This window comes from Giraffa tippelskirchi, chromosome 2 (assembly GCF_054371585.1).
Source record: "Giraffa tippelskirchi isolate mGirTip1 chromosome 2, T2T-mGirTip1v1.2.pri, whole genome shotgun sequence".
Taxonomy (NCBI): Eukaryota; Metazoa; Chordata; class Mammalia; order Artiodactyla; family Giraffidae; genus Giraffa; species Giraffa tippelskirchi.
The window spans coordinates 33,366,495-33,390,005 of NC_137276.1; the positions used below are offsets into that span (position 1 = coordinate 33,366,495).

Sequence of the window (23,511 nt, forward strand, 5' to 3'; positions counted from 1 at the left end):
AACCAAGATGTCATGAGACTTCAATTGTGAGTGAAGTTTAGCCAAGAGAGCCAGCCATCACTGAATATTTAAAGTCAAGAGACCATTGACAGTGAGATAGTATCAGCCTTCAGTGCTGACAAAGGGACTGCTGTGCACAGCCCCACTGGGTTGAATGTGTGTGGCAAGCAGATGCCAATGTAACATCCAGGCCTCTGCTATGGAGCAAATGATTTGAGTAAGTGGCAAGTTTCAGAGGCCTGGCATATGCACCCATCTTTCCAGGCTCAAAGTTTAGTATATTCAAATGCAAAAACATATATACTTTTGCATATGTATTTCAGGGCTTCCATGGATATGTCACTGCCCACACATATGTATGTGTTCATTAGCACACTGGTCTCTGCGCCCTTGAAGATTTATTTACTATAATTCAAATGAAAGTTTAAAATCAATGTATTTACAATAAAAACTTAAACTTACTGTATGCTTTTAAATTAATGGATTAAATAATGAATATATTACAAGGTATTAGTGAGGTATTCATGTCTTTGAAATTGAACTTTGATGAATTTGAAAGGAAGCAGAAATAAATCACAGCAGAGTTAATGACCCTAATTATTTTTAATGATACACACACACACACACACACACACACACACACACACACACACTAGCTCTTCAAATGTGGAAATTTCACAAGAAATCTATGCATCCATGAATTCATTTCAAATTACTATATTCAATACATGTATGTGGTCTCCAGGGGCTTTTTAAAAATTGATTTTTAAATTGATTTCTTTTTAACATTTTAGAGATGAGGAACAAGTCTTCTCCACAATCTTTGACTTCCAAAGTGCTTTATACAGAGCTGTCTAGTAAAGTTTGTTATTTTGGTGATAGTGATAATAATGGAGTAAGAACAAAGAATGCAGTGTTCAGTAGACAGAGAGTTCATTGTTACCACAAGGAAACAATGAGTAGGAAGTAGAGATAGTACTAGAGTTATGGAAACCAACACAGTATATCATAGATCTGGATGTGGTGAATAAAGCATTTGTCTCTGTTAGAATACTGATTTAATCAGTTTGCTGAACAATCATAAAGACAATTTTCTATCCACCCCTAATTGATCCAAGGCATTCTCTCCTCCAGAATAAGCATCGGCTACCATTTTACTCACCTAGTTCAATGGAGACTGACTTGCTCCTGGGCTTCCAGAACCTCAACTCCTACTGCTCTGATTTACCATAACTCCCCTTTCCCTCTGCCCCATCCAGGGACCCTCAAACACATGTACACACACATACACACATACTCAGGGGTTTGAATTACCTTAACATTTTCTGGCAGTGCTTTGTTCTGGGTCAGCCCCAGAGCGAGCAGTGCTATCACAGCGATGATGCAAGAGAAACCAAGGATGCTCAGTATGTTTTTGGAGCAAAATACCTTCAGTTCAGATTCTAAAATCAAAAGAAGAAGAGAAAACATCAATGAGAAATGAACAGACATTGATTTTCCTCCCCTTTCTGTACGGCCTTAGGCTGGCTTTCTGGAGACAGCAAAGACAGATAAAAGGTGATCTTTATCCTTAAGGCACTTGCAAAGTAACTGGGTAAAAGTTAAAAAACAAAAGGATGTGTCTGTACTGTGATAAGGGCCACAACTGAGTCTGTGGTAAGGAGAATGGGCAGAATTAGGTCAGTGATGAGATACAAGATGAGAAGGAAAAATCCCAAACTGGCAGCTTGTTTACTAGGTCATACAGGTCTATCAAGGTTAAATAAACAAAGAAAGCAAAGATGGCCTTCCTCATTTTTAAAATCTACCAAAATATGAGTACGATATTAAAAAGTATTCAGAATGTATCACCAAACAAACATCAAAGTCCCTCTGCTTCGTGACATTTCCTGGCTTGACCTTCACTTCAACCACACTTACATGTTAAATAACTGTAAGTAATAACATAGGGGCTGTAGAGTTTTAAACATTTCATCATTTGTCTTATCTTGTCTATTTTGTAAATACTCTCATCATCACGGGACATAAAAAAGTTCCAGAAGGAGAATTCTATAAAAGGCAAATTTACTTTGAGCAGGATAAACAGAGGCTGCGGCAGTGGTGAACAGGAAATGGGATGGTTACCCCATTCCCTCCACTCTCATCCTTCACTCTAGCTTCCCAAACTATCCCCAGACCTTTTCCTGAGCCTTTGAGGAAGTAGGACAGGTCACGTAAAAGAAAAAAAAAAAAAGCATGTGGAAATAAGATGGGCTCTCCAAAATAGTTTGCACTTCTCTAAGAGAGAAGGCAAGGGATTAAAGCAACTGAAAGAGGAAACTGAGTCCCCTTCTCTTCTTTCCCTCTTGCTCAGCAGCAGCAGCTACGCCAACACAGAAGCTCCTCCTTGAGCTCCTGAGCACAAGCTTGGATTTAATCCAAAGGGTGGTAATTGCCTGGGTCTCTAGTCTGCACCTACCTCTAGAACCTTGAATCAGTCTGTTTCCATCAAGCCAAATGGTACAAAACTTAGGGGGAAAAGTTTTAGCAACACCATTATCTACTTCTTCCAAACAAAGGAACAATGAATGAAATATACAATAAATGAAATATCCCCCTCCTCCCTTCCCAAAGGAATCTCCGTTTTGTTCAGATGCCTGCTGCTCCCCCAAGCAGCCCATACACCTCCTGGGAAGGGGCTGACTGTTCTGCATAATCTCGTTCCCTCTCCAGTAACTGGTTTAACAGTGGGCATATACCCCACAAACAGCCTGTGAGACCCTGGAGGAAGACTGCTGGGGCAAGTCTAGGAAAAGAAAGGAAGCATTCTCTCTTCTTCCTCAGACATTGTCCAGCCAATGATGGTAGAGCAGAGAGATGGAAAGAATTTGAGTTCTTGAAGCATTTTGAGTTGCTGAAACAACTTATCCTAATCTGATCCTCTCATGAGACTCAAGCTTTGATCCAATTAGAGTCATGATTTAAATACCTTGAAGCTAAAACATCCTGATACAACTGTGACAGGAATGTCCTTTTTGCTGCCAGGGCTGTGGAATCTGGAAAAGAGCCCCTTAGCTAACTTTACCTATCTTGGTTCCCAAAGTTGTGATATTGACAAACACAGCTTACAAGCAGCATGTGTTTTAGATGAAAAATTACAAATCTAATCTAAAAATTGCACACTGCAACAATAATTCTACTATAACAGAATTGTGACTACTCCCTCAAACTGTTCAAAAGGTCTACCTATTCTTTTGTTTCTGTAAATATGACAATTTTGATTATTTCATCTTCCTTTCATCCATTTGGGTGCTAATCCAATGAAAATGACCAAAAAGTTCGCTGCTCATTGGAATTGACATCTAGTTGGGAAGATAGATAACTCGGAAAAGAAGTCTGCAGATAAGGACTTCAGGTCATGAAAAATGTAGAGGAGAAATTCAAACCAAAGAATGTTATAGAGTGACTTGCAGCAGAGTTGGGGTGGGGAGATTAGACTAAGGATCAGGAAAGGCTCTCTGAGAAGATGACGTTTAAGCTTAGACCTTAAAGGTGAGAAAACACCAGTTATGAGAAGGAGAAATAACATTCCAAGAAAAGGAAGCACAAGCTGGAAAAGCCCTGAGATGGAAAATAGCTTGAAGTGACTCTGATTTTTCCTAAATCATTATTATCACTGAACAGTTGAAAGTGTACTTTTCCAGGGAACCTTCTTACACTGTGGGTGGAAATATGAGTTGGTGCAGCGACTATGGAGAATAGTATGGAGGTTCTGCAGAAAAATAAAAATAGAATTACACGGGGAGCAAGATCATCCCCAAGAAAAAGAAATGCAAAAAAAGCAAAATGGCTGTCTGAAGAGACCTTACAAATAACTGTGAAAAGAAGAGAAGCCAAAAGCAAAGGAGAAAAGGAAAGATCAGTTCAGTTCAGTCGCTCAGTCGTGTCCGACTCTTTGCGACCCCATGAATTGCAGCACGCCAGGCCTCTCTGTCCATCACCAACTCCCGGAGTCTACCCAAACCCATGTCCATCGAGTCGGTGATGCCATCCAACCATCTCATCCTCTGTCGTCCCCTTCTCCTCCCGCCCCCAATCCTACCCAGCATTAGGGTCTTTTCCAATGAATCAACCCTTCGCATGAGGTGTAAATGCAGAGTTCCAAAGAATAGCAAGGAGAGATAAGAAAGCCTTCCTCAATAATCAGTGCAAAGAAATAGAGGAAAACAATAGGATGAGAAACACTAGAGTTCTCTTCAAGAAAATTAGAGATACCAAGGGAACATTTCACACAAAGATGGGCTCAATAAAGGACAGAAATGGTATGGACCTAAAAGAAGCAGAAGATATTAAGAAGAGGTGGCAAGAATACACAGAACTGTACAAAAAAGATCTTCATGACCCAGTTAAACACGATAGTGTGATCACCCACCTAGAGCCAGACATCCGGAATGCGAAGTCAAGTGGGCCTTAGGAAGCATCACTGAACAAAGCTAGTGGAGGTGATGGAATTCCAGTTGAGCTATTTCAAATCCTGAAAGATGACGCCATGAAAGTGCTGCACTCAATATGCCAGCAAATTTGGAAAACTCAGCAGTGGCCACAGGACTGGAAAAGGTCAGTTTTCATTCCAATCTCAAAGAAAGGCAGTGCCAAAGAATGCTCAAACTACTGCACAATTGCACTCATCTCACACGCAAGCAAAGTAATGATCAAAATTCTCCAAGCCAGGCTTCAACAGTATGTGAACTGTGAACTTCCAGAGGTTCAAGCTGGTTTTAGAAAAGGCAGAGGAACCAGAGATCAATGCCAACATCCGCTGGATCATCAAAAAAGCAAGAGAGTTCCAGAAAAATATCTACTTCTGTTTTATGGACTATACCAAAGCCTTTGACTGTGTGGATCACAATAAGCTGTGGAAAATTCTTCAAGAGATGGGAATACCAGACCACCTGACCTGCCTCTTGAGAAATCTGTATGCAGGTCAGGAAGCAACAGTTAGAACTGGACATGGAACAACAGACTGGTTCCAAATCGAGAAAGGAGTACGCCAAGGCTGTATATTGTCACCCTGCTTATTTAACTTATATGCAGAGTACATCATGAGAAACACTGGGCTGGATGAAGCACAAGCTGGAATCAAGATTGCTGGGAGAAATATCAATAACCTCAGATACACAGATGACACCACCCTTATGGCAGAAAGTGAAGAACTAAAGAGCCTCTTGATGAAAGTGAAAGAGGAGAGTGAAAAAGTTGGCTTAAAGCTCAACATTCAGATAACAAAGATCATGGCATCTGGTCCCATCACTTCATGGCAAATAGATGGGGAAACAGTGTGGCAGATTTTATTTTTTTGGGCTCCAAAATCACTGCAGATGGTGACTGCAGCCATGAAATTAAGACACTTACTCCTTGGAAGAAAAGTTGTGACCAACCTAGACAGCATATTAAAAAGCAGAGACATTACTTTGCCAACAAAGGTCCATCTAGTCAAAGCTATGGTCTTTCCAGTAGTCATGTATAGATGTAAGAGTTGGACTATATAGAAAGCTGAGCGCCGAAGAATTGATGCTTTTGAACTGTGGTGTTGGAGAAGACTCTTGAGAGTCCCTTGGAATGCAAGGAGATCAAACCAGTCCATTCTAAAGGGGATCAGTCCTGAATGTTCATTGGAAGGACTGATGCTGAAGCTGAAATTCCAATATTTTGGCCACCTGATGTGAAGAGCTGACTCATTTGAAAAGACCCTGATGCTGGGAAAGATTGAAGGCAAGAGGGGAAGGGGACAACAGAGGATGAGATGGTTGGATGGCATCACTGACTCGATGGACTTGGGTTTGGGTGGACTCAGGGAGATGGTGATGGACAGGGAGGCCTGGCATGCTGTGGTTCATGGGGTTGCAAAGAGTCGGACACGGCTGAGTGACTGAACTGAACTGAACTGAGGATCCCACAATCCTTCTCCTGGGCATATATCCAGAGAAAACCATATTTCAAAAAGATACATGCACTCCAATATTCATTGAAGCACTATTTACAATAGCCAAGACGTGGAAGCAACCTAAATGTCCATCAAAAGATGAATGGATACTGAAGATGTGGTATATATAATGGAATATTCAGTTCAGTTCAGTTCAGTCACTCAGTCATGTCTGACTCTTTGCGACCCCATGAACTGCAGCACTCCAGGCCTCCCTGTCCATCACCAACTCCCAGAGTCCACCCAAACCCATGTCCATCGAGTTGGTGATGCCATCCAACCATCTCATCCTCTGTCGTCCCCTTCTCCTCCTGCCCTCAATCTTTGCCAGCACCAGGGTCTTTTCCAATGAGTCAGCTCTTCGCATCAGGTGGCCAAAGTATTGGAGTTTCAGCTTCAACATCAGTCCTTCCAATGAACACCCAGGACTGATCTCCTTTAGGATGGACTGGTTGGATCTCCTTGCAGTCCAAGGGACTCTCGAGAGTCTTCTCCAACACCACAGTTCAAAAGCATCAATTCTTCTGTGCTCAGCTTTCGTTATAGTTCAACTCTCACCTCCATACATGACCACTGGAAAAACCATAGCCTTGACTAAACGGACCTTTGTTGGCAAAGTAATGTCTCTGCTTTTTAATATGCTGTCTAGGTTGGTCACAACTTTTCTTCCAAGGAGTAAGCGTCTTTTAATTCCATGGCTGCTGTCACCATCTGCAGTGATTTTGGAGCCCCCCAAAATAAACTCCATCACGGTTCCCACTGTTTCCCCATCTATTTGCCATGAAGTGATGGGACTGGATGCCATGATCTTAGTTTTCTGAATGTTGAGCTTTAAGCCAACTTTTCACTCTCCTCTTTCACTTTCATCAAGAGGCTCTTTAGTTCTTCACTTTCTGCCATAAGGGTGGTGTCATCTGTGTATCTGAGGTTATTGATATTTCTCCCAGCAATCTTGCTTCCAGCTTGTGCTTCTTCCAGCCCAGCGTTTCTCATGATGTACTCTGCATATCAGTTAAATAAGCAGGGTGACAATATATAGCCTTGACGTACTCCTTTTCCTATTTGGAACCAGTCCAAATGCTGTTCCATGTCCATGGATTAGTTCCATGTCCAGTTCTAACTGTTGCTTCCTGACCTGCATACAGATTTCTCAAGAGGCAGGTCAGGTGGTCTGGTATTCCCATCTCTTGAAGAATTTTCCACAGTTTATTGTGATCTAGTCAGTCAAAGGCTTTGGCATAGTCAGTAAAGCAAAAATAGTTGTTTTTTTGGAACTCTCTTACTGAGCCATAAGAAAGAACCAAACAATGCTATTTGCAGCAACATGAATAGAACTAGAGGTTATCTTACTAAGTGAAATAAGGAAGAAAGAGAAAGACAAATACCATATGATATCACTTACACGTGGAATCTAAAATACGGCACAAATGAACCTATCTACAAAAGAGAAACAAACTCACAGAAAACAGACTTGTGGTTGTCAAGGAGGAGGGGCAGAAGGACAGTTTAGGGTTAGTAGAAGCAAACTGTCACATTTAGAATCGATAAACAACAAGGTCCTATGGTATAGCATAGGGAACTATATCTAGTCTCCTGGGATAAACCATACTGGTAAAGAATATTAAAAAAAAAAAAAATTAAAAAAAAGTATATATGTGTATAACTAAGTCACTTTGCTGTACAGCAGAAATTAGCACAACATTATAAATGAACTATACTTCAATAAAAAATAATTTAAAAAAGAAAGTATACTTTCTGACATTTGCCCAGCTTTTGCAGTTATATCCATATTATTGGAATATATTCAAGTCTTTCATCACATTCATCTTATCAAAGATATGATAACAAAAAGAACTTAAATCAGAGATGAAATTTAGGAATTTTTCAAAAGCTGTGTTATCAAAGAAATAATGACTGTTTTTCATGTGAACTAAGTTACTTAGAGAGGAATAATGAAAATACTGTGCTTTCTACGAACCATGTCAGATAGTTTTCAGAAGTCATTATCACATGTGAGGAAGCCAGGTTCTTCTTAGGAAGTGGTACCAGATGTGAGGGCTTCCCAGGTGGCTCAGTGAGTAAAGAATACGTGTGCAATGCAAGAGATGCAGGAGACACAGATTTGACCCCTGGATCAGAAAGATCCCCTGGAGAAGGAAATGGCAACTCACTCCAGTATTCTTGCCTGAAGAATCCCATGGACAGAGGAGCCTGACAGGCTACAGTCCACGGAGTCGCAGAGAGTCAGACACGACTAAAGAGACTGAGCCCAGCAACAGACATGGGGGTCCAGAGGTGGACTTATCTAAGACATGTTCATAAAAGGGAACCACTTTGGTAACCTTCCCTTCTTCCTAGGCCCCAGAGCTCTTTCAGATGTCATGTCTGCCACAGTCAAGTTCTATTACGGAAAATTCACGATGACTGTATCCCCCTGAAAAGCCCTTCATTTCCCTTGTGGATAACAGAAACATGGTTTGTATCATACAATGTGAAATTGTATTTTAAAAAACAATTTCAAGAAACATTTTTACCAAAAATATCTTAACGATGAAGTGTTATATTGCTTCGAATTTTCCCACTATCCTGAGGAACTCAAGACTGCCCCTGCCCTCCCATTCCCTTCCTGTCGCAGGACGGATGAGAAAGTTTCTCTGTTTGAGCTGAGAGCCAGGTAGAAATGTCAATTCTTCACTTGACAGAGACAAAACTGAAGTAAACCCAAGCTTTGACAAAACAGGCTGATTTCAAGCCAATTAGCTACGTCAGAGGCAAAAAAGCTGATTCTTTTTCACTCTAACAGAAACAGTTATTGTGACATCCAGAGCTGGCATCCTATTAAAGATTAAAATTATGTAATTTGTCCTTAGTCAAAATTCTGCAATACAGAGAAATCCCAGCTTCTCTACTTTATGATACCAAAGATGTTTTATTTTAAAATTTCACTCTATTAATAAGAAAGATTTGGGGTGTTGGCAGATGTGGTGGATTTTAGGCAAAAAACAACAACAACAAAACAACAGAAGTTTTGCTCTGCAGATTCAGTGTGACGCATTAGATTCAAATCGTTTCCAGTTTCTGATGAGTTACATCCGGACCAAGCCTGGCTTGTCATATAGAGAACAAAAGAGCCAATACAGACAAGCACTTGAGAGTAAACATCAGTGGAGTCCTGTGGTCCCTTCCTGTGTTTACACAGCGCAGTGGTGGGACAATCACTGAAGCTCAGGGGACTGGTCCTAATCTGACTTTGCCATTTCTCCAGCTCCTACAGTATCTGCCCCCTCTCTGCCATCTTCCTTCCTCTCCATAGGGGAGTTCTTGGTGACACATACTTAGATTGTTCTCGCATTCAAGGGCTTTAAGATCCTTCCTCAGCTGCTTCATTCCAGGTCCTTTAGACTCAACCTCTTCTATGGCAATATCCATCCCTCTGTTCCAATCACCACCACTTCAATAATAGCCCTTTCTTGTATCCCCCTAATTCTTTTTCCTATCAGAATCCATCCTTCACGCACCTGCAGAATTCCTCCATAATTGACATTCCCAGGGCTCTTCCTGATTAAAAATGAAGGTAGTTTCCTTCTGCTTGCCAGATGAAACCCTCACTGTCTACCCAGCCCTCTCAGCCCTTTAGAGATTTAAGCGCTTTGCATCTCACCATTCCAATAAGCAGATGTGTATGTCCGAGATCATACTGCCTTACATTACACCCACTAAACTGTATGCTCCCTAAGTGCCATGACTTTTTTCTGGCTCGTTCATTGCTATAGTCCTAGTTGAATGAATAAATGAATTCTGGATGCTGACATTTTTCAACATGAGATTTCCTTCAGCTGGAATTCTATTCCCCTCTTTCTCCACCAAATCTTTTTTCTTGTCACGTTCAAAATCAAGCTCAATAGGAGGCTATGCTTCCCTCCATATTCTTCAAAGCTCAATGGTTCCAGTACTCCTCTCTTCATGTGCTACCTCTAGATATTTAATGGATTGGCCTATTTTGGTTTGGGAGTTCTATAGTTGTTATTTCATTCATTGTTCTATTAGTCAGTCAACAATTATTCAATGCATTACACTATTCACTAGGCCTGCCCGAGGCTAGAGTTACAGCAGTGAACAAAACAAATGTTTCCATTCATGGTGCTTATATTCTAGTTTGAAAAAATAAACAAAACAAGTAAAATTTATAGTATGTTAATAATTATAAGTGCTGAGAAATGAGAAAAGGCAGGTAAAGAGGCAGAATAGAGTGGTTAGGAAAGACCTGAGATGGTGATATTAAAAGTGATAAGGATAAAGAGGCAGCAAGCACACCACTTGGCCAAGAGCATTTAAGATACTGGAACTGCATGTGCAAAGGCCCAGGGGTGGAACAGTACCTGGTCATAGGCCAGTGTGGCTGGAAGAGTGATGAAGAGGAAAAGAGTAAGAGATGGTCAGGGGTGGGGTCACTGGGTACCTTGTTCTTAGGGCTTTGCAGGTTCTGGTGAGCATTTGGTCTTACTCTAAGTGATCTGACTTCTTTCTAATCATTGATATAATTTATATTCAGTACCATGGTAAACAAGGGACCACCAGGGACCTTTGAAGACCCCGAAGAAAAAGGGTGTGGTCTTTTAGGTGGCAGACCTCTGCCTCTTGAAATGAAGTGCTGAGGCACCCCAGTGAAGTCAGCTCTTAGGACAACCACTCAGCCAAGTGTGGACAGAGCCTGGCTCTGCTAGAGTAGAGCCTGTGCCAAGACCAGGGCTGGGAAGACACGTCCAGGAGGAGTAAGAACCATATCATGATAGATCTTCTCTATACCTTCTGTTCTTGTTGGTAGCTCAGAGCTGCTAAATCTTCGCTGAGAGAACATCCTTATGAGGGGCCTCCAAACCAAAAGTCACCTGGATCCATCACCCCAAAGCCAAACTCCCCAAACTTCTGAGGGGTGGCTCAAGCTAGAGCAGACTCCAGACAACCTCACCTTTGCTCAGTCTCTAATCCTCCAATTCCCTGCATGCAAGATGATTCATAATAGTACGGACTTCATAGGGTTGCTAGGTAAGAGTTAATGAGCAAACAATACATAACAACCTACAAAAGAGCCCTCACTGTATTCCAGATTATGTTCTCAGCACTCTACACACAGCAACTCATTTAACCTTCACAACACTCCTTCGAGGTACTATTATCATCATCTGTATCAGCTTCCTATGGCTGCCACAACAAATTACCACCAACGTGGGTGACTGACAACAGTAGAATTTTACTCTCTCACAATTCCAGAGGCTAAAAGCCCAGAATTAAGGTGTCAATGGGGCCAACGGCTCTGGAGAGATTCCTTTCTTGCCTTGTCTAGCCTCTGGTGGCTCCTGGCATTCCCTGGCTATGGCTACATCATCCACTGTCTGCCTCTGTCTACACATGACCTTTTCCCCTGTCTCTGTGTGCATTAGATTTCCCTTTCCTTTCTCTTATGGGACACCAGTCATTAAATTTAGGGCCCATCCTAAAGCCAGAATGACCTCAAGATCCTTAACTACATCTACAAAGACTTCATTTCTAAATAAGATGGCAGTTACAGGAACTATTGTTATCCTCATTGCTGTCACTTTACAGGTGAGGAAACTGAGTCATAGGTTAAGTAGATTGCCCAAAGTTACACTGATATAGATGATATAAATGGACCAGGAATTAAAGTCAGGCATTCTGGGTCCAGAAATCAGGCTTTTAGCCACCACTCTACCCTACACCATGGGGCTTCTCCAGTGGCTCTGCAGAAGCCTGCAGAGAATTCGCCTGCGATGCAGGAGATGCAGGTTCGATCCCTGGGTCAGGAAGATCGCCTGGAGGAGGGCATGGCAACCCACTCCAGTATTCTTGCCTGGGAGTCTGGCAGGCTATACAGTCCATAAGATCGCAAAGAGTTGGACCCGACTGAAGCGACTGAGCACACAGGCAGTACCCTAACCCATATGACTGTGCCTGCTGTGCAGTACAAGTGTTGAATGTGGGAGCCAATCTCACTATCCAGAAGGGAACCGTGGCTGACTTTGAGGATTTGGCTGAAGGGGTTGTCTGGACTGTTGTCACTGATGACATCAGACAATGTCACACTTTTTCAGATATAGAGTCTTTTGGTCCCTGATGGTCAGAAGCTAGCAGTAAGAGACAGAGGCTGGGATTATGGTTCCCAGGGAGGTTAAGGGACTTGCTCAAAGTCACACAGCTGGTAAGCGGCAGAACAGTGACTGGATCCAAGTTTCCCAACTCCACTGCACTGCCTCAGCTATTGTCCTGCATTAGAGACGTGTAGAAGTTACTCAGCTTCATTCCTTCTTGGCTGAAACAATGCAAAAGAACCCAAGGTTCTGTTCAAATAGATTTTAAATTTTACCCCCACCCCATATTTTCCCAATTAATAAATCCAGAGTCAGTTTGAAGATAAAGAAGTTTAATTTGGTGAGGTTTTTTTCCTGCCTATTTTTAAGTCAAGGAAGTCAGTACAATGTCAATAAATAGACAAATGCATTTTTAGCATTTGTCTAAAAATAGACAAAATGCACTTCAAGGCCTCGATGATGGTCAACTAGTTAAAGAGTAAAAAGTAAAGGAGAGGAGGGAAAATCAGATAGATACAGAGAATACGAGTGGAAGGGAGACGGGGGTGGGAATAGAAAGAGAGGTAGAGAGAGACAGGTTATTTAATAAATACCCAAGTCCTGTTCCACAGATCTCTTGAACCACAGATTTCAGAGAATGTTACATGTGCTTAGTAGCTCAGTCATGCCTGACTCTTTGCAACCCCATGGACTATAGCCCGCTAGGCTCCTCTGTTCATGGGGATTCTCCAAGCAAGAATACTGGAGTAGGTTGCCATGCCCTCCTCCAGGGCATCTTCCCAATCCAGGGAATCGAATCCAGGTCTCCCACATGGCAGGCGGATTCTTTACCATCTGAGCCACCAGGTAAGCCCTCAGAGAAAGTTTACTTGCCTTGTTTATAATCCTTTGTTTCTGCTCTTTGAAATGTAAATTAGCTGGTTAGTCTCCGTTCACAGTACTTTAGTTAGAAGAAGAATGCATTTATCCTAACAAAGTAGCCTGGTTGATCCTGAGTGGTCCCCGAAGAGGCTCAGCTTTGGGTGGGAAGAGCCCATTGAGTGACCTTGGGCAGTGGAACTGGGGTGGGGGAACAGAGTAAGCTCTTCCTGCTAGTCAGACTCTGTCGACCTCAAGCTCATCACCCAATGGTTCTTGCTGTGGGCTGTGCTCTTCTCAGATTAGCAGCAACTGATTGACTTTGCACTGGTGTGCCTGTTAATAACTGCAAAAATCAAAGAACAGCAGAGAATCTGCGTATGGGAAATAAGGAAGTAAAGGAATCCCCTTCCCTTTCTCCTTCTCCTCACTTTCTCCCACCATACCACCTACCTCCTCACCCACCCTCTTCTGGCCTTTCCTGAATTCTTTTGCCCATAGATTGCATGGAGCACAATAGATCTTTGTGGACGTCGTGGATTCCCATATTCAAGTCTAGGGCTGTTTCCGGCAGAGTGATATCATTGAGATCACAGACAGGAATTCCCTGTGACCCAGCCAACAAGGGTAACAACCTCGTGTACGGATGGTCTCTGCAGTAAACACACTGCTTCCACTAAACAAATCCTCTTCCATATCTGAAATTGAAGAATTGTGCCCTGGGGATTCTATCGTTTCTCAAAGCAGCTGCATTTGTCAACAAGCCTTGGTTATGTGTTGCTGGTGAGAAAGACGGAAAATTTGTGCTGGCCATATATCACTAGTGTGGAGGTCAGAGTGGGGATGAGGTAAACTGACTCAACCAGGTAGTCCAGCCTCACAGCCTGCCCCTCCACCCCTCCACCTCTGTCTTCTACATCTCATTTGTAAGTTACCTTATTTCTACCTCCTCATTTTTTCACTTATGAAGTACAAAAGTCAGAAGCAACATAAAAATATTTCTGCAACAAAATATGCCATAAACAAAATAAAAAATGACAAATTGAGGGAAATGTTTGTAACAACTATGAAATAGTTGGTTTCCTTAATATATGAAGTCATTAAAAATCAATAAGACAATGTTCAAGACAACCTCTCAGAATTACCACAAGTCAATACCAGAAAAATAAACAATCCAATCAGAAAGTGGAGAAAAGACCTAACACATTTTTCCAAAGAAGACATACAGATGGCTAACAAACACATGAAAAGATGCTCCATATTGCTCATTATTAGAGAAATGCAAATCAAAATTACAATGAGCTATCACCTCACACCAATCAGAATGCCCATTATCCAAAAGTCTACAAACAATAAATGCTGGAGAGGGTGTGGAGAAAAGGGAACCCTCTTGCATTGTTGGTGGGAATGTAAATTGATTCATTCATTATGGAAGACGGTATGGAGATTCTTTAAAAAACTAGGAATAAAACCACCATATGACCCAGCAGTCCCATTCCTAGGCATATACCCTGAGGAAACCAAAATTGAAATAGACACATGTACCCCAATGTTCATTGCAGCACTATTTACAATAGCTAAAACATGGAAGCAACCTACATGTCCATCAACAGATGAATGGATAAAGAAGCTGTGGAATATATAAACAGTGGAATATTACTCAGCCATAAAAAGGAACACATGTGAGTCAGTTTTAAAGAAGTTGATGAACCTAGAGCCTATTATACAGATTGAAGTAAGTCAGAAAGAGAAAGATAAATATCATATACTAACACATATAAGCTAAGTGCTGAAGAATTGATGCTTTTGAACTGTGGTGTTGGAGAAAACTCTTGAGAGTCCCTTGGACTGCAAGGAGATCCAACCAGTCCATCCTAAAGGAGATCAGTCCTGTGTTCGTTGGAAGGACTGATGTTGAAGCTGAAACTTCAATACTTTGGCCACCTGATGCGAAGAGCTGACTCATTTGAAAAGACCTTGATGCTGGGAAAGACTGAGGGCAGGAGGAGAAGGGGACGACAGAGGATGAGATGGTTGGATGGCATCACCAACTCAACGGACATGAGTTTGGGTAAACTCCGGGAGTTGGTGATGGACAGGGAGGCCGGACATGCTGCAGTCCATGGGGTCGCAAAGAGTCAGACACAACTGAGTGACTGAACTGAACTGAACTGAACTGAACACATATATACAGAATCTAGAAAGATGGTATCAAAGAATTTGACATAGAGAACAGACTTATGGATATGGGGAGAGGGGAGGAGAGGGTAAGATGTATGGAGAGAGTAACATGGAAACTTACATTACCCTATGTAAAATAGATAGCCAATGGGAATTTGCTCTATGACTCAGGGAACTCAGAGGCTCTGTATCAACCTAGAGACGTGGATGGGGAGGGAGATAGGAGGGAGGTTCAAGAAGGAGGGGACATATGTATACTTATGGCTGATTCATGTTGAGGTTTGACAGAAAACAACAAAATTGTGTAAAGCAATTATTCTTCAATTAAAAAATAAATTAATTAAAAAGGGCAAAGAACATAAATAAGTAATCTAAGGAAAAAGAAATAAATACTGTCAACATATTAGAAGCATTCTAATTACTTTATCTTAAAGAAATGTACTAAATGAAAAATGAGATACTATTTATTACTTGTCAGAATAACAATGTTTTTTAAAGTTTGATATTAAGAAAGTTTTTTAATATATAATATTACATACTTATTAGAATGGCAAAAAAATACAATGTTGGCAAGGATGTAGAGCAATTGGAAGTCTCATACACTGTTGCTGGGGATGCAAAATGGAACAACCACTTTGGAAAGAATTTGGGAGTTTCTTATGAAGTTAAAACACACACATGTGTGTGCATGTGTGCGTGTGCATGGGTGTGTATGCTAAGTCACTTTAGTTGTGTCCGACTCTGCGTGACCCCATGGATTGTAGCCCACCAGGCTCCTCTGTCCAGTGGATTCTCCAGGCAAGAATATAGGAATGGGTTGCCATATCATCCTCGAAGGGATCTTCCTGACCCAGGGATCAAACCCACGTCTCTTATGTCTCCTGCATTAGCAGGTAGGTTCTTTACCACTAGCGCCATCTGAGAAGCCCCTTGTTAAAATATATACTTATCATATAACCAGGCAGTCCTACTCTTAGGTATTTACCCCAAAGGAGTGAAGATGTGTCTACACAAAAACATGTACCTGATTATTTATAACAGTTCTATTCATCACCCAAAACTCAAAACAACCCAAATGTCCATCAACTAGTGAAAGCACACAAACTGTGATACAACAGAATTCTATTCAGCAACAAAAAGGGTATAAACCTCTCATGAGTGCAACGACATGGATGAATCGCAAAAGCATTATGCTAAGTGAGAGAAGCCAGACTCAGAAGACTATGTATGATTTCATTTATATGATATTCTAGAAAAGGCAAAACTAAGGACAGAAATCAGATTAGCAGGCAGAGGTTCAGGGACAAAGGACTGACTGACAAGTCCACGAGGGAACTTTCAGCAATGATGGATGAATTCTGCATCTAGATTGTGGTGGTAATTACTAAACTACATACATTTGTTAAATTCTCTTTCCTCTCCCCCTTTCCTCTCTTTCTTCCTTCTTTATTCCCTAGCAATTAAAAATTCTTAGTAAAAATTCCTGAAAACCTAAAAGTTCTGAGTTGAAAAGAGGGTTTCCACGTGGGATTAAAGTGACAAAGATGCTAGGAGCCTGGAAGGTGGGCATAGGGTAAATGGGAAGAGATGCGTCGATGATTTGATGTTAACTTTGCTGATTCTCTGCCCTCTCTACCATCCTTCCAGCTACTCACTAACCTAAATAGTCCAGGCAGCCATCTCTGGGTCCCCACTCACTCAGTCTTCCCAGATCAATGCCATCTCTTTTGTATTCTTTAGAGAAAAATTGTCAGATCTCATTTCACCAGGCTTTGGGTGGATTAAAAGCTTTATTCTGAGGGAAACAGGCATCTCTTCCCAGGTAGCCCAATGGTAAAGAATCTGCCTGCCAATGCAGGAAACATAGGCGATATGGGTTCAAACCCTGACATCGGGAAGATCCCCTGGAGTAGGAAATGGCAAACCACTCCAGTATTCTTGCCTAGAAAATTCCATGGACAGAGGAGCCTTGTGGTCTACAATCCATGGGGGTCGCAAAGAGTCAGCCACAACTGAGTATGCACACGCTCAGGCACTTCTGCTGTTACGTATTAATACAAGAGGGAACAGCTCTCTGGATAAGACATGATCAAGCTTCTAAACACCAATGGTAACTCTGTCACAGATCATCTGGTATCTAAGCAACTCTCTTCAACCATCAACACAGAGTACCTACACTTCAGATGCTTATGTGAGAATTCAATCCTAGATTGATTAGTATGTAGTTCCTGTTAAGGAAGTGACAGATACCAACTGATTTGGGAGGGCTAATCTGAGAGCACCCTAGATTATTCCAAGCATATCTCCCGTACTCATTTAGTGAGGTGGAAGGCGGGAGTTAAAGGTTCCTGGGCCTTGGAGAAAGACGTGTCCTCCTTAGAGCAAAACTAATAAGATAAACCCATAACAGATGAAAACAGCTCCTACCAAAACCACCCACACTTTAAAAAATGTATGTTCAGTCCCGTGACTTGAGTATTTCCTCAAATCCAGAATGCAACTAAGAAAGTGGCATCCTACTCACTTTTGCATCTTGGATGAAGAAAGATGTGAGACTATGGTAAGGCAGGGCCATCTGCATGCAGTGAAAAGGCAACTAAAAGAACTGGTCAGTGCAGGGTCCCTCCAGCACAGTCTGGGAGGAGACGATGGCTTGGGTCATGGTCACTTCCCTGAAAGTTCTTTCTCCATAGCGATGAAGGATAATTCCTCTAAGTTAATCAAACTAACCCCCCACTATGATTTCATGTTCACCAAGTTCTCTTGCCATGATTTTTCTACAAGGTAAAAAAATATGAGCTGATCATTGTTAAACAATAGCAGTACTATGCCATAAACTAGTCACTCCTAAAGGAAATCAACCCTGAATGTTCACTGGAAGGACAGATGCTGTACCAGAAACTCTGATACTTTGGCCACCTGATGTGAAGAGCTGACTCATTGAAAAAGACTCTGATGCTGGAGAAGATTGAAGGCAAAAGGAGAAGGGGGCGGCAGAGGGTGAGACAGTTAGATATAGCATCGCTGACTCAATGGACATGAATTTGAGCAAATTCTGGGGGTTAGTGGATGACGGAGGAGCCTGGTATGCTGCAGTCCATGGGGTGGAAAAGAGTTGAACACAACTTAGCCACTGAACTACAACAACGAGACACAGGCTGCGTGTAGAATACAGATGCAATGCGGAGACCACAGAAGCCATGGGTACAGCACAGTCTATGCACTTCTTGCTTGCACTCAAGAGGTCTGTTTTCTTATTTGCTCAGATTCACGAGGTAGGAGGGGTGCAGCCAAACAAGGAAGCAACTCTAGGGGCTCAAAACAGACAAGACAGATCACATGTGCTTTCTCTTTTCCGGAATCATAATAATGTGCTGAATGGAGGGGAAAGCGTCTCTCACTCAGCAAAAGCTCAGGACACCACATAAGGATACCAGACTAGGAACCATACATTATAGTCTTTGGAAATGATGGCTAAGATAGTTGAATTCTTTATAAAGATGCTTACAAACCCAAAGACTCTGGGGAATGCAAGAGTTGAAGAGGAAATTTTTACTCCACCTTCTGGTAAAGTCTTTGTTTCCTAGAATTGACCTCTGAGAATGCCACATTAGTAGACCCATCTTCAGGAAGGGGATAGCTAAATTAGATAACAAAGACACCATTGGGCCGGCTCACCACTAAGTCTCTCAGGACAGGGTGGAGAAAGGCCACTTCCTTTCTTAGACCTTTACACAGCGCTGATACGTTTATTCCATTTCTCTTGCCTTCAGTATCCCCAGTGAACTGATCCATGCCACACCAGTTCTAAAGATTTGACTTCTTCTGACTTGTTTTTTTTGTTTTTTGCCTCCTTGTACTCTGTGCATGCCTAAACTCCACCTTTCCACAACCCACTTATTCTTTGATTCACAACACCTGGCTTCTGTCCCACCATTTTATTAAAGCCACTCACACAAGTATCCAATGGATGTTTTTCCATTTCTTACAGAACTTGATACTGTTAATTACACAAACTCTCCCTTTTCTTGACTCCCATGACACCAAACTCTTCTTGTAGTCCTCCTATCTCTGTGACCCTTACTTTCCTGGCATCTTTTTCTCATCATACTCTTTCAACAGAGATGTGCCACAGTGTTTCATCTTGGAAACTTGGCTCATGTTGCTTCATACACATACGACCAACTGAATGGTGATGTTTCCCCAAGCTTTATTGGGATGACCTCCTGATCTATGTCTCCAGTCCAGGACTTTGTCTTGAGCTCCAAATCTGTAATTCTAGTCACTTACTGAACATACCTGCTTTGATGTTCTACAGCCAAAATCACCATGTCTAAAACTAAATTTCCATGTTCTGCATGATCTGCTCCATGAATGTCACCATCATGCCCCCAGTCTCCCTAGACTTTCCCTTCTCCCTTCAATCAAACTTCAAGTTTTTATTGATTCTACCCATTAAATATCTCCCAAATGCTGTATCTATTTCTTCCCCGACTTCTACAATAGCTTCTGTAGAGGCCTTTCCACATCTAGGCTCTTCCTCTTCCAGCCGTCCTCTACTTTGAAGCTAGCATTATCATTCTAAAAATGCAAACCTAATTACAGGACCGCCACCAGTGTGATCTTCTTCAATGATTCCCGTAAGTCTCAAAATAAAAGTTAAACTCTTTAACCACAATATAAAGGCCAAGTCCCCACACAATTCATGTGTAGTTCGAGGTGTTAGTTTCTAAATTGGCCCTTCTTTTTCGTATCTTCATGTCTTTTGTATCTTCATAGCTTTTCTCTCCTATCACATGTCCTGCTTCTTTATTCTGCCTGAAGCACTCTTCTTTCCTCTCTTCTTTATCTTTTCCTAACTTATGAAGATATTGGAGTTGAGGATAATTAGTGTACGTGTCACCACTTCCAGGAAGTCTTCCTGAAAGTCTCTTGACCCTTCTCTAATGATGGATTAAATACCCTCCTTTGCATCTGTCTCATAGGACCGTTCCCACAATGTTGTGTCAGTCTCCTCTATGAGACTAACATACTTTGAGAACACGACACATTTTTAGATCTCCAGAAATCAGCAAAGGATCTGGTCTGTGTCAGTATTCCATATGTCAGTTGAATAAATGAATGGATAAGATTGATTTGAATTTCTAGTACACAGTGTTTTCCCTCAAGAAAAGGGTAGATTTATTTGATCTTTCCAAATGTGTTTTAACTTCTCAACTCTATGGTTATGACTATTTTTAGTGAGCTGCCAGGCAACTCAGCTTCAGTTTGTATGTATTGTAGGAAGCAAGAGGACAGATGTTCGGGCAGTAAGTCTCAAATCTGGATCCCAGAGCTTAGTCATAAACTCCATGGAATATTCTCTCGTTGAATTACCAACAATAAGAGATTCAAATGATTTGTTTGTAGTAGAAGGAACTACACATTTAGTTTGTCCTTTCTAAGCTAGTATGGTTAACTACATCGTCTCTGAGAGTGAGTCATTCTGATTAAAGAGAAGCAGTACGATTAGGTAACAATCCATCTATTTCCTTGTTTTTGATGATAAAATCATCCTATAGGATGGACTCTCACCCCTGCCTCTTAACTAGCTCTGTGACTTGGGCAACTTACTTGATCTTTCTGAATCTTCATTTTCTAGACTAAAAATTTTAAAACATCTATCACTTAATTTGGGAAGCTGATGTGAAGATGTAGTGAGCTCCGTATGAAAAAAATGATTAGAGTGATCCCAACCAGCCCCATGGGCTCAGTTACTACTGTCCATATGTGGGAAATACTCTAACTTATATTTAGTCCAGACATATGGATTCTTGATATTTCAACTGTCTCCTTGACACACAGGCACCTCAAATCTATTCTGCCCAAACAGAATTCATGCTTTCCCCTTCCCACCAAACCTGTTCCTCCCCCAGCTCTCCATAGCCCTCAGTGAGCATCTCTACCACTCATCCAGTTGTGAACCAAGAATAACGGCAGCATCCTCCATTCCCTCCTCATCCTTGTCCACATCCAAAGAGCTGCCCATTCAGCAAATGTTACTGAGAGTTGTGTCGAGTCCTGGGATTCTACCTCCCAAAGATTCTGATGCCCTCTCCTCTGCCGCCACTCTGCCACCTTCTTACTTCAACCACCACCTCCTCCCATGGCAGGCTGGTAGCCTGCATACACTCCTGCCTCTCGACAACTTGTTTTCCACACTGCAACCAGGGTGAACTTTTCAAAGTCTCTATATGATCACAAAACCCACTAGTTACTTAAAACCCTTCATAGCTTCCCATTACTTTAAGACCACAATCCTTCATGTAACTCATAGGTTCTGCCCCTCCTCAGGTTCCAGCCTCTCTTATCACCTCTCTTCCCTCACTCTGCCTCCTTTCAGCCCTCACTTCACCTTTCTTCCCCTGCCACAGGGTCCTAGCACAATTTTTTAACTCTGCTTGGAACATTCTCTTCCCACTCTCTTTATTTAGCTATACTCTGCTCAGCTTTCAGATTACAAGTGAAAGTCACCTCCTCAAGGATGCCTCAGAAACCCCATCCATGAACTCCTCACAGCACTCTAAATGTTTTCTTCATATCGCTTAAGGCTGTTGTAATTAATTAGCTGGGCTTCCCAGGTGGCACAGCAGTAAAGAATCCGCCTGCCAATACAAGAGATGTGGGTTCAATTCCTGGGTCCGGAAGATCCCGTAGAGGAGGGCATGACAACCCACTGCAGTTTTCTTGCCTGGGAAATCTCATGGACAGAGGAGCCAGGCAGGCTACAGTCCGTAGGGTCACAAAAGAGTTAGACACAACTTAGCGACTAAACAAAAATCAATCAATTCATTAGCTACATGCTGAAATTTTCTACCTTGTCAGTCATTCTCAGTTCTAGCTGCACATTAAAGTCACTGGAGAACTTTGTGAAAACACCAACCCCCAAATCCCATCCCAGACTAATTAAATCAGAATCATCAAGGTAGAGCCTGGGCATTGCTATTTTTTAATGGCTCCCTGGTGCATCTAACATGCAGCCAAGGTTGGGAACCATTGCTTCGGAGGGCAAGGACTAGGTCTGCTTATCAACAACTTTATCCCTAGTGCCAAGCACACAGAAGTGTCTGCACACAGTAAGCACTCAATAAATGGTAAACGCAGCTATGATTATTATTATTATTGTTATGGTCAATATGGTTATGATTAAGATTATAACTTTTTCATATTTTTGGCATCTGTAATCCTTTACCACAAAATTCCAATTACGTATTAATAGCAGCCAAATCACGCTTTTAAAATTCAGTAAATTTCTATTTTCCTGTCAACATAGAGCTTCAATTAAGAACTGACTAGACTTACTAGACAAAATATTTTCACAACAAGCTATGTCTCCAAGGTGAAAGAAAATAAAGCTTATTAAAAAATTCATATCTTAAAATTCTTTTCTATGTATATACATTAGCAATTATAGTCACTTGAATAGGAACTTTCTAGTTTTGTAATGACAAGAGTTAGTTGGATCGCCCACTGCTTTGTCATTCTGATTCTTTTTTGTTTTACTCTTCTCTGTTAGTAGCTTTTCTCTCCTGCCACATGACCTTTTTGTATTAAGCAAATGTCAAACCCACTCACCACCCTGGCTCAATGGTAGCTGAAGTTTCTTCAGCTTGCAGTTTTCCTGTTAAGTTCTATGTCAGAAGGCAAACTCTGTACAACTCTTTTAGAGAATCTTCTAAAGATATAGTTTCTATAGTCCTATAGCCCAGGCCTCAGTTATCAACCTGCTCAGAATCACCAGAAAGGTTTGTTAAAGAAAAACCACTGGACCCCACCCTCAGAGTTTCTGATTCAGTATGTCTGCAGTGAGACCAGAGAATGTGTACTTCTAACAAGTTTCCGGTAATGCTGGTCCCAGGGGCACACTTTGAAAATCACTGCTACCTCCCACTTAATGGCTGATATTTTCTTAAAACAGAGAGAGAAGTTGTGAGGGCTTTTAGGGGTACAGTGGGCAAAGACTGTATCCAATTTATTCTTTATAAATATAAAGAAAAAATATGCACAACCATGGGTCTTTCTCCCATGATTTCAGAGGGATTTTCTCTGTGCTATTTTGTAAACAACTCAACATGTCCCACGCATATACTTCTCTTTTTAGAAGAGATTGTGAAGGTATGTGGGAGCAGCATACCTCCAGTTTCTTCCTAACAGGGAAGTTAGGAAACACCTCCAGCCTCCTTTTTTTTTTTTTTAATAAATTTATTTATTTTAGTTGGGGGCTAATTACTTTACAATATTGTAGTAGTTTTTGCCATACATTGACATGAATCAGCCATGGGTTTACATGTGTTCCCCTTCCTGGACCCCCCACCCACCTCCCTCTCCATCCCATCCCTCTAGGTCATCCCATTGCCCCAGCCC

The 23,511-nt window shown here is 41.6% G+C and overlaps 1 protein-coding gene across 9 annotated transcripts in view; it reads right to left on the minus strand.

Annotated features, from left to right (window-relative positions):
- Window positions 1-23,511, minus strand: part of ENTPD1 (ectonucleoside triphosphate diphosphohydrolase 1) — a 117,657-nt gene that overhangs the window by 32,450 nt on the left and 61,696 nt on the right. For 4 of the 9 annotated variants that reach the window (XM_081551898.1, XM_081551872.1, XM_081551864.1 and 1 more), the window contains one exon: window positions 1,315-1,442. Coding sequence is in view for 2 of the 9 variants with exons in the window: in XM_081551864.1 (XP_081407990.1) it covers window positions 1,315-1,442 (128 nt within the window). In the remaining 7 variants the exon portion in view is untranslated. Of the gene's footprint in view, window positions 1-1,314; window positions 1,443-10,768; window positions 10,996-17,632; window positions 17,783-23,511 lie in introns of those variants that run through there. The other 5 variants (XM_081551904.1, XM_081551879.1, XM_081551863.1 and 2 more) reach the window with 5 other exon arrangements.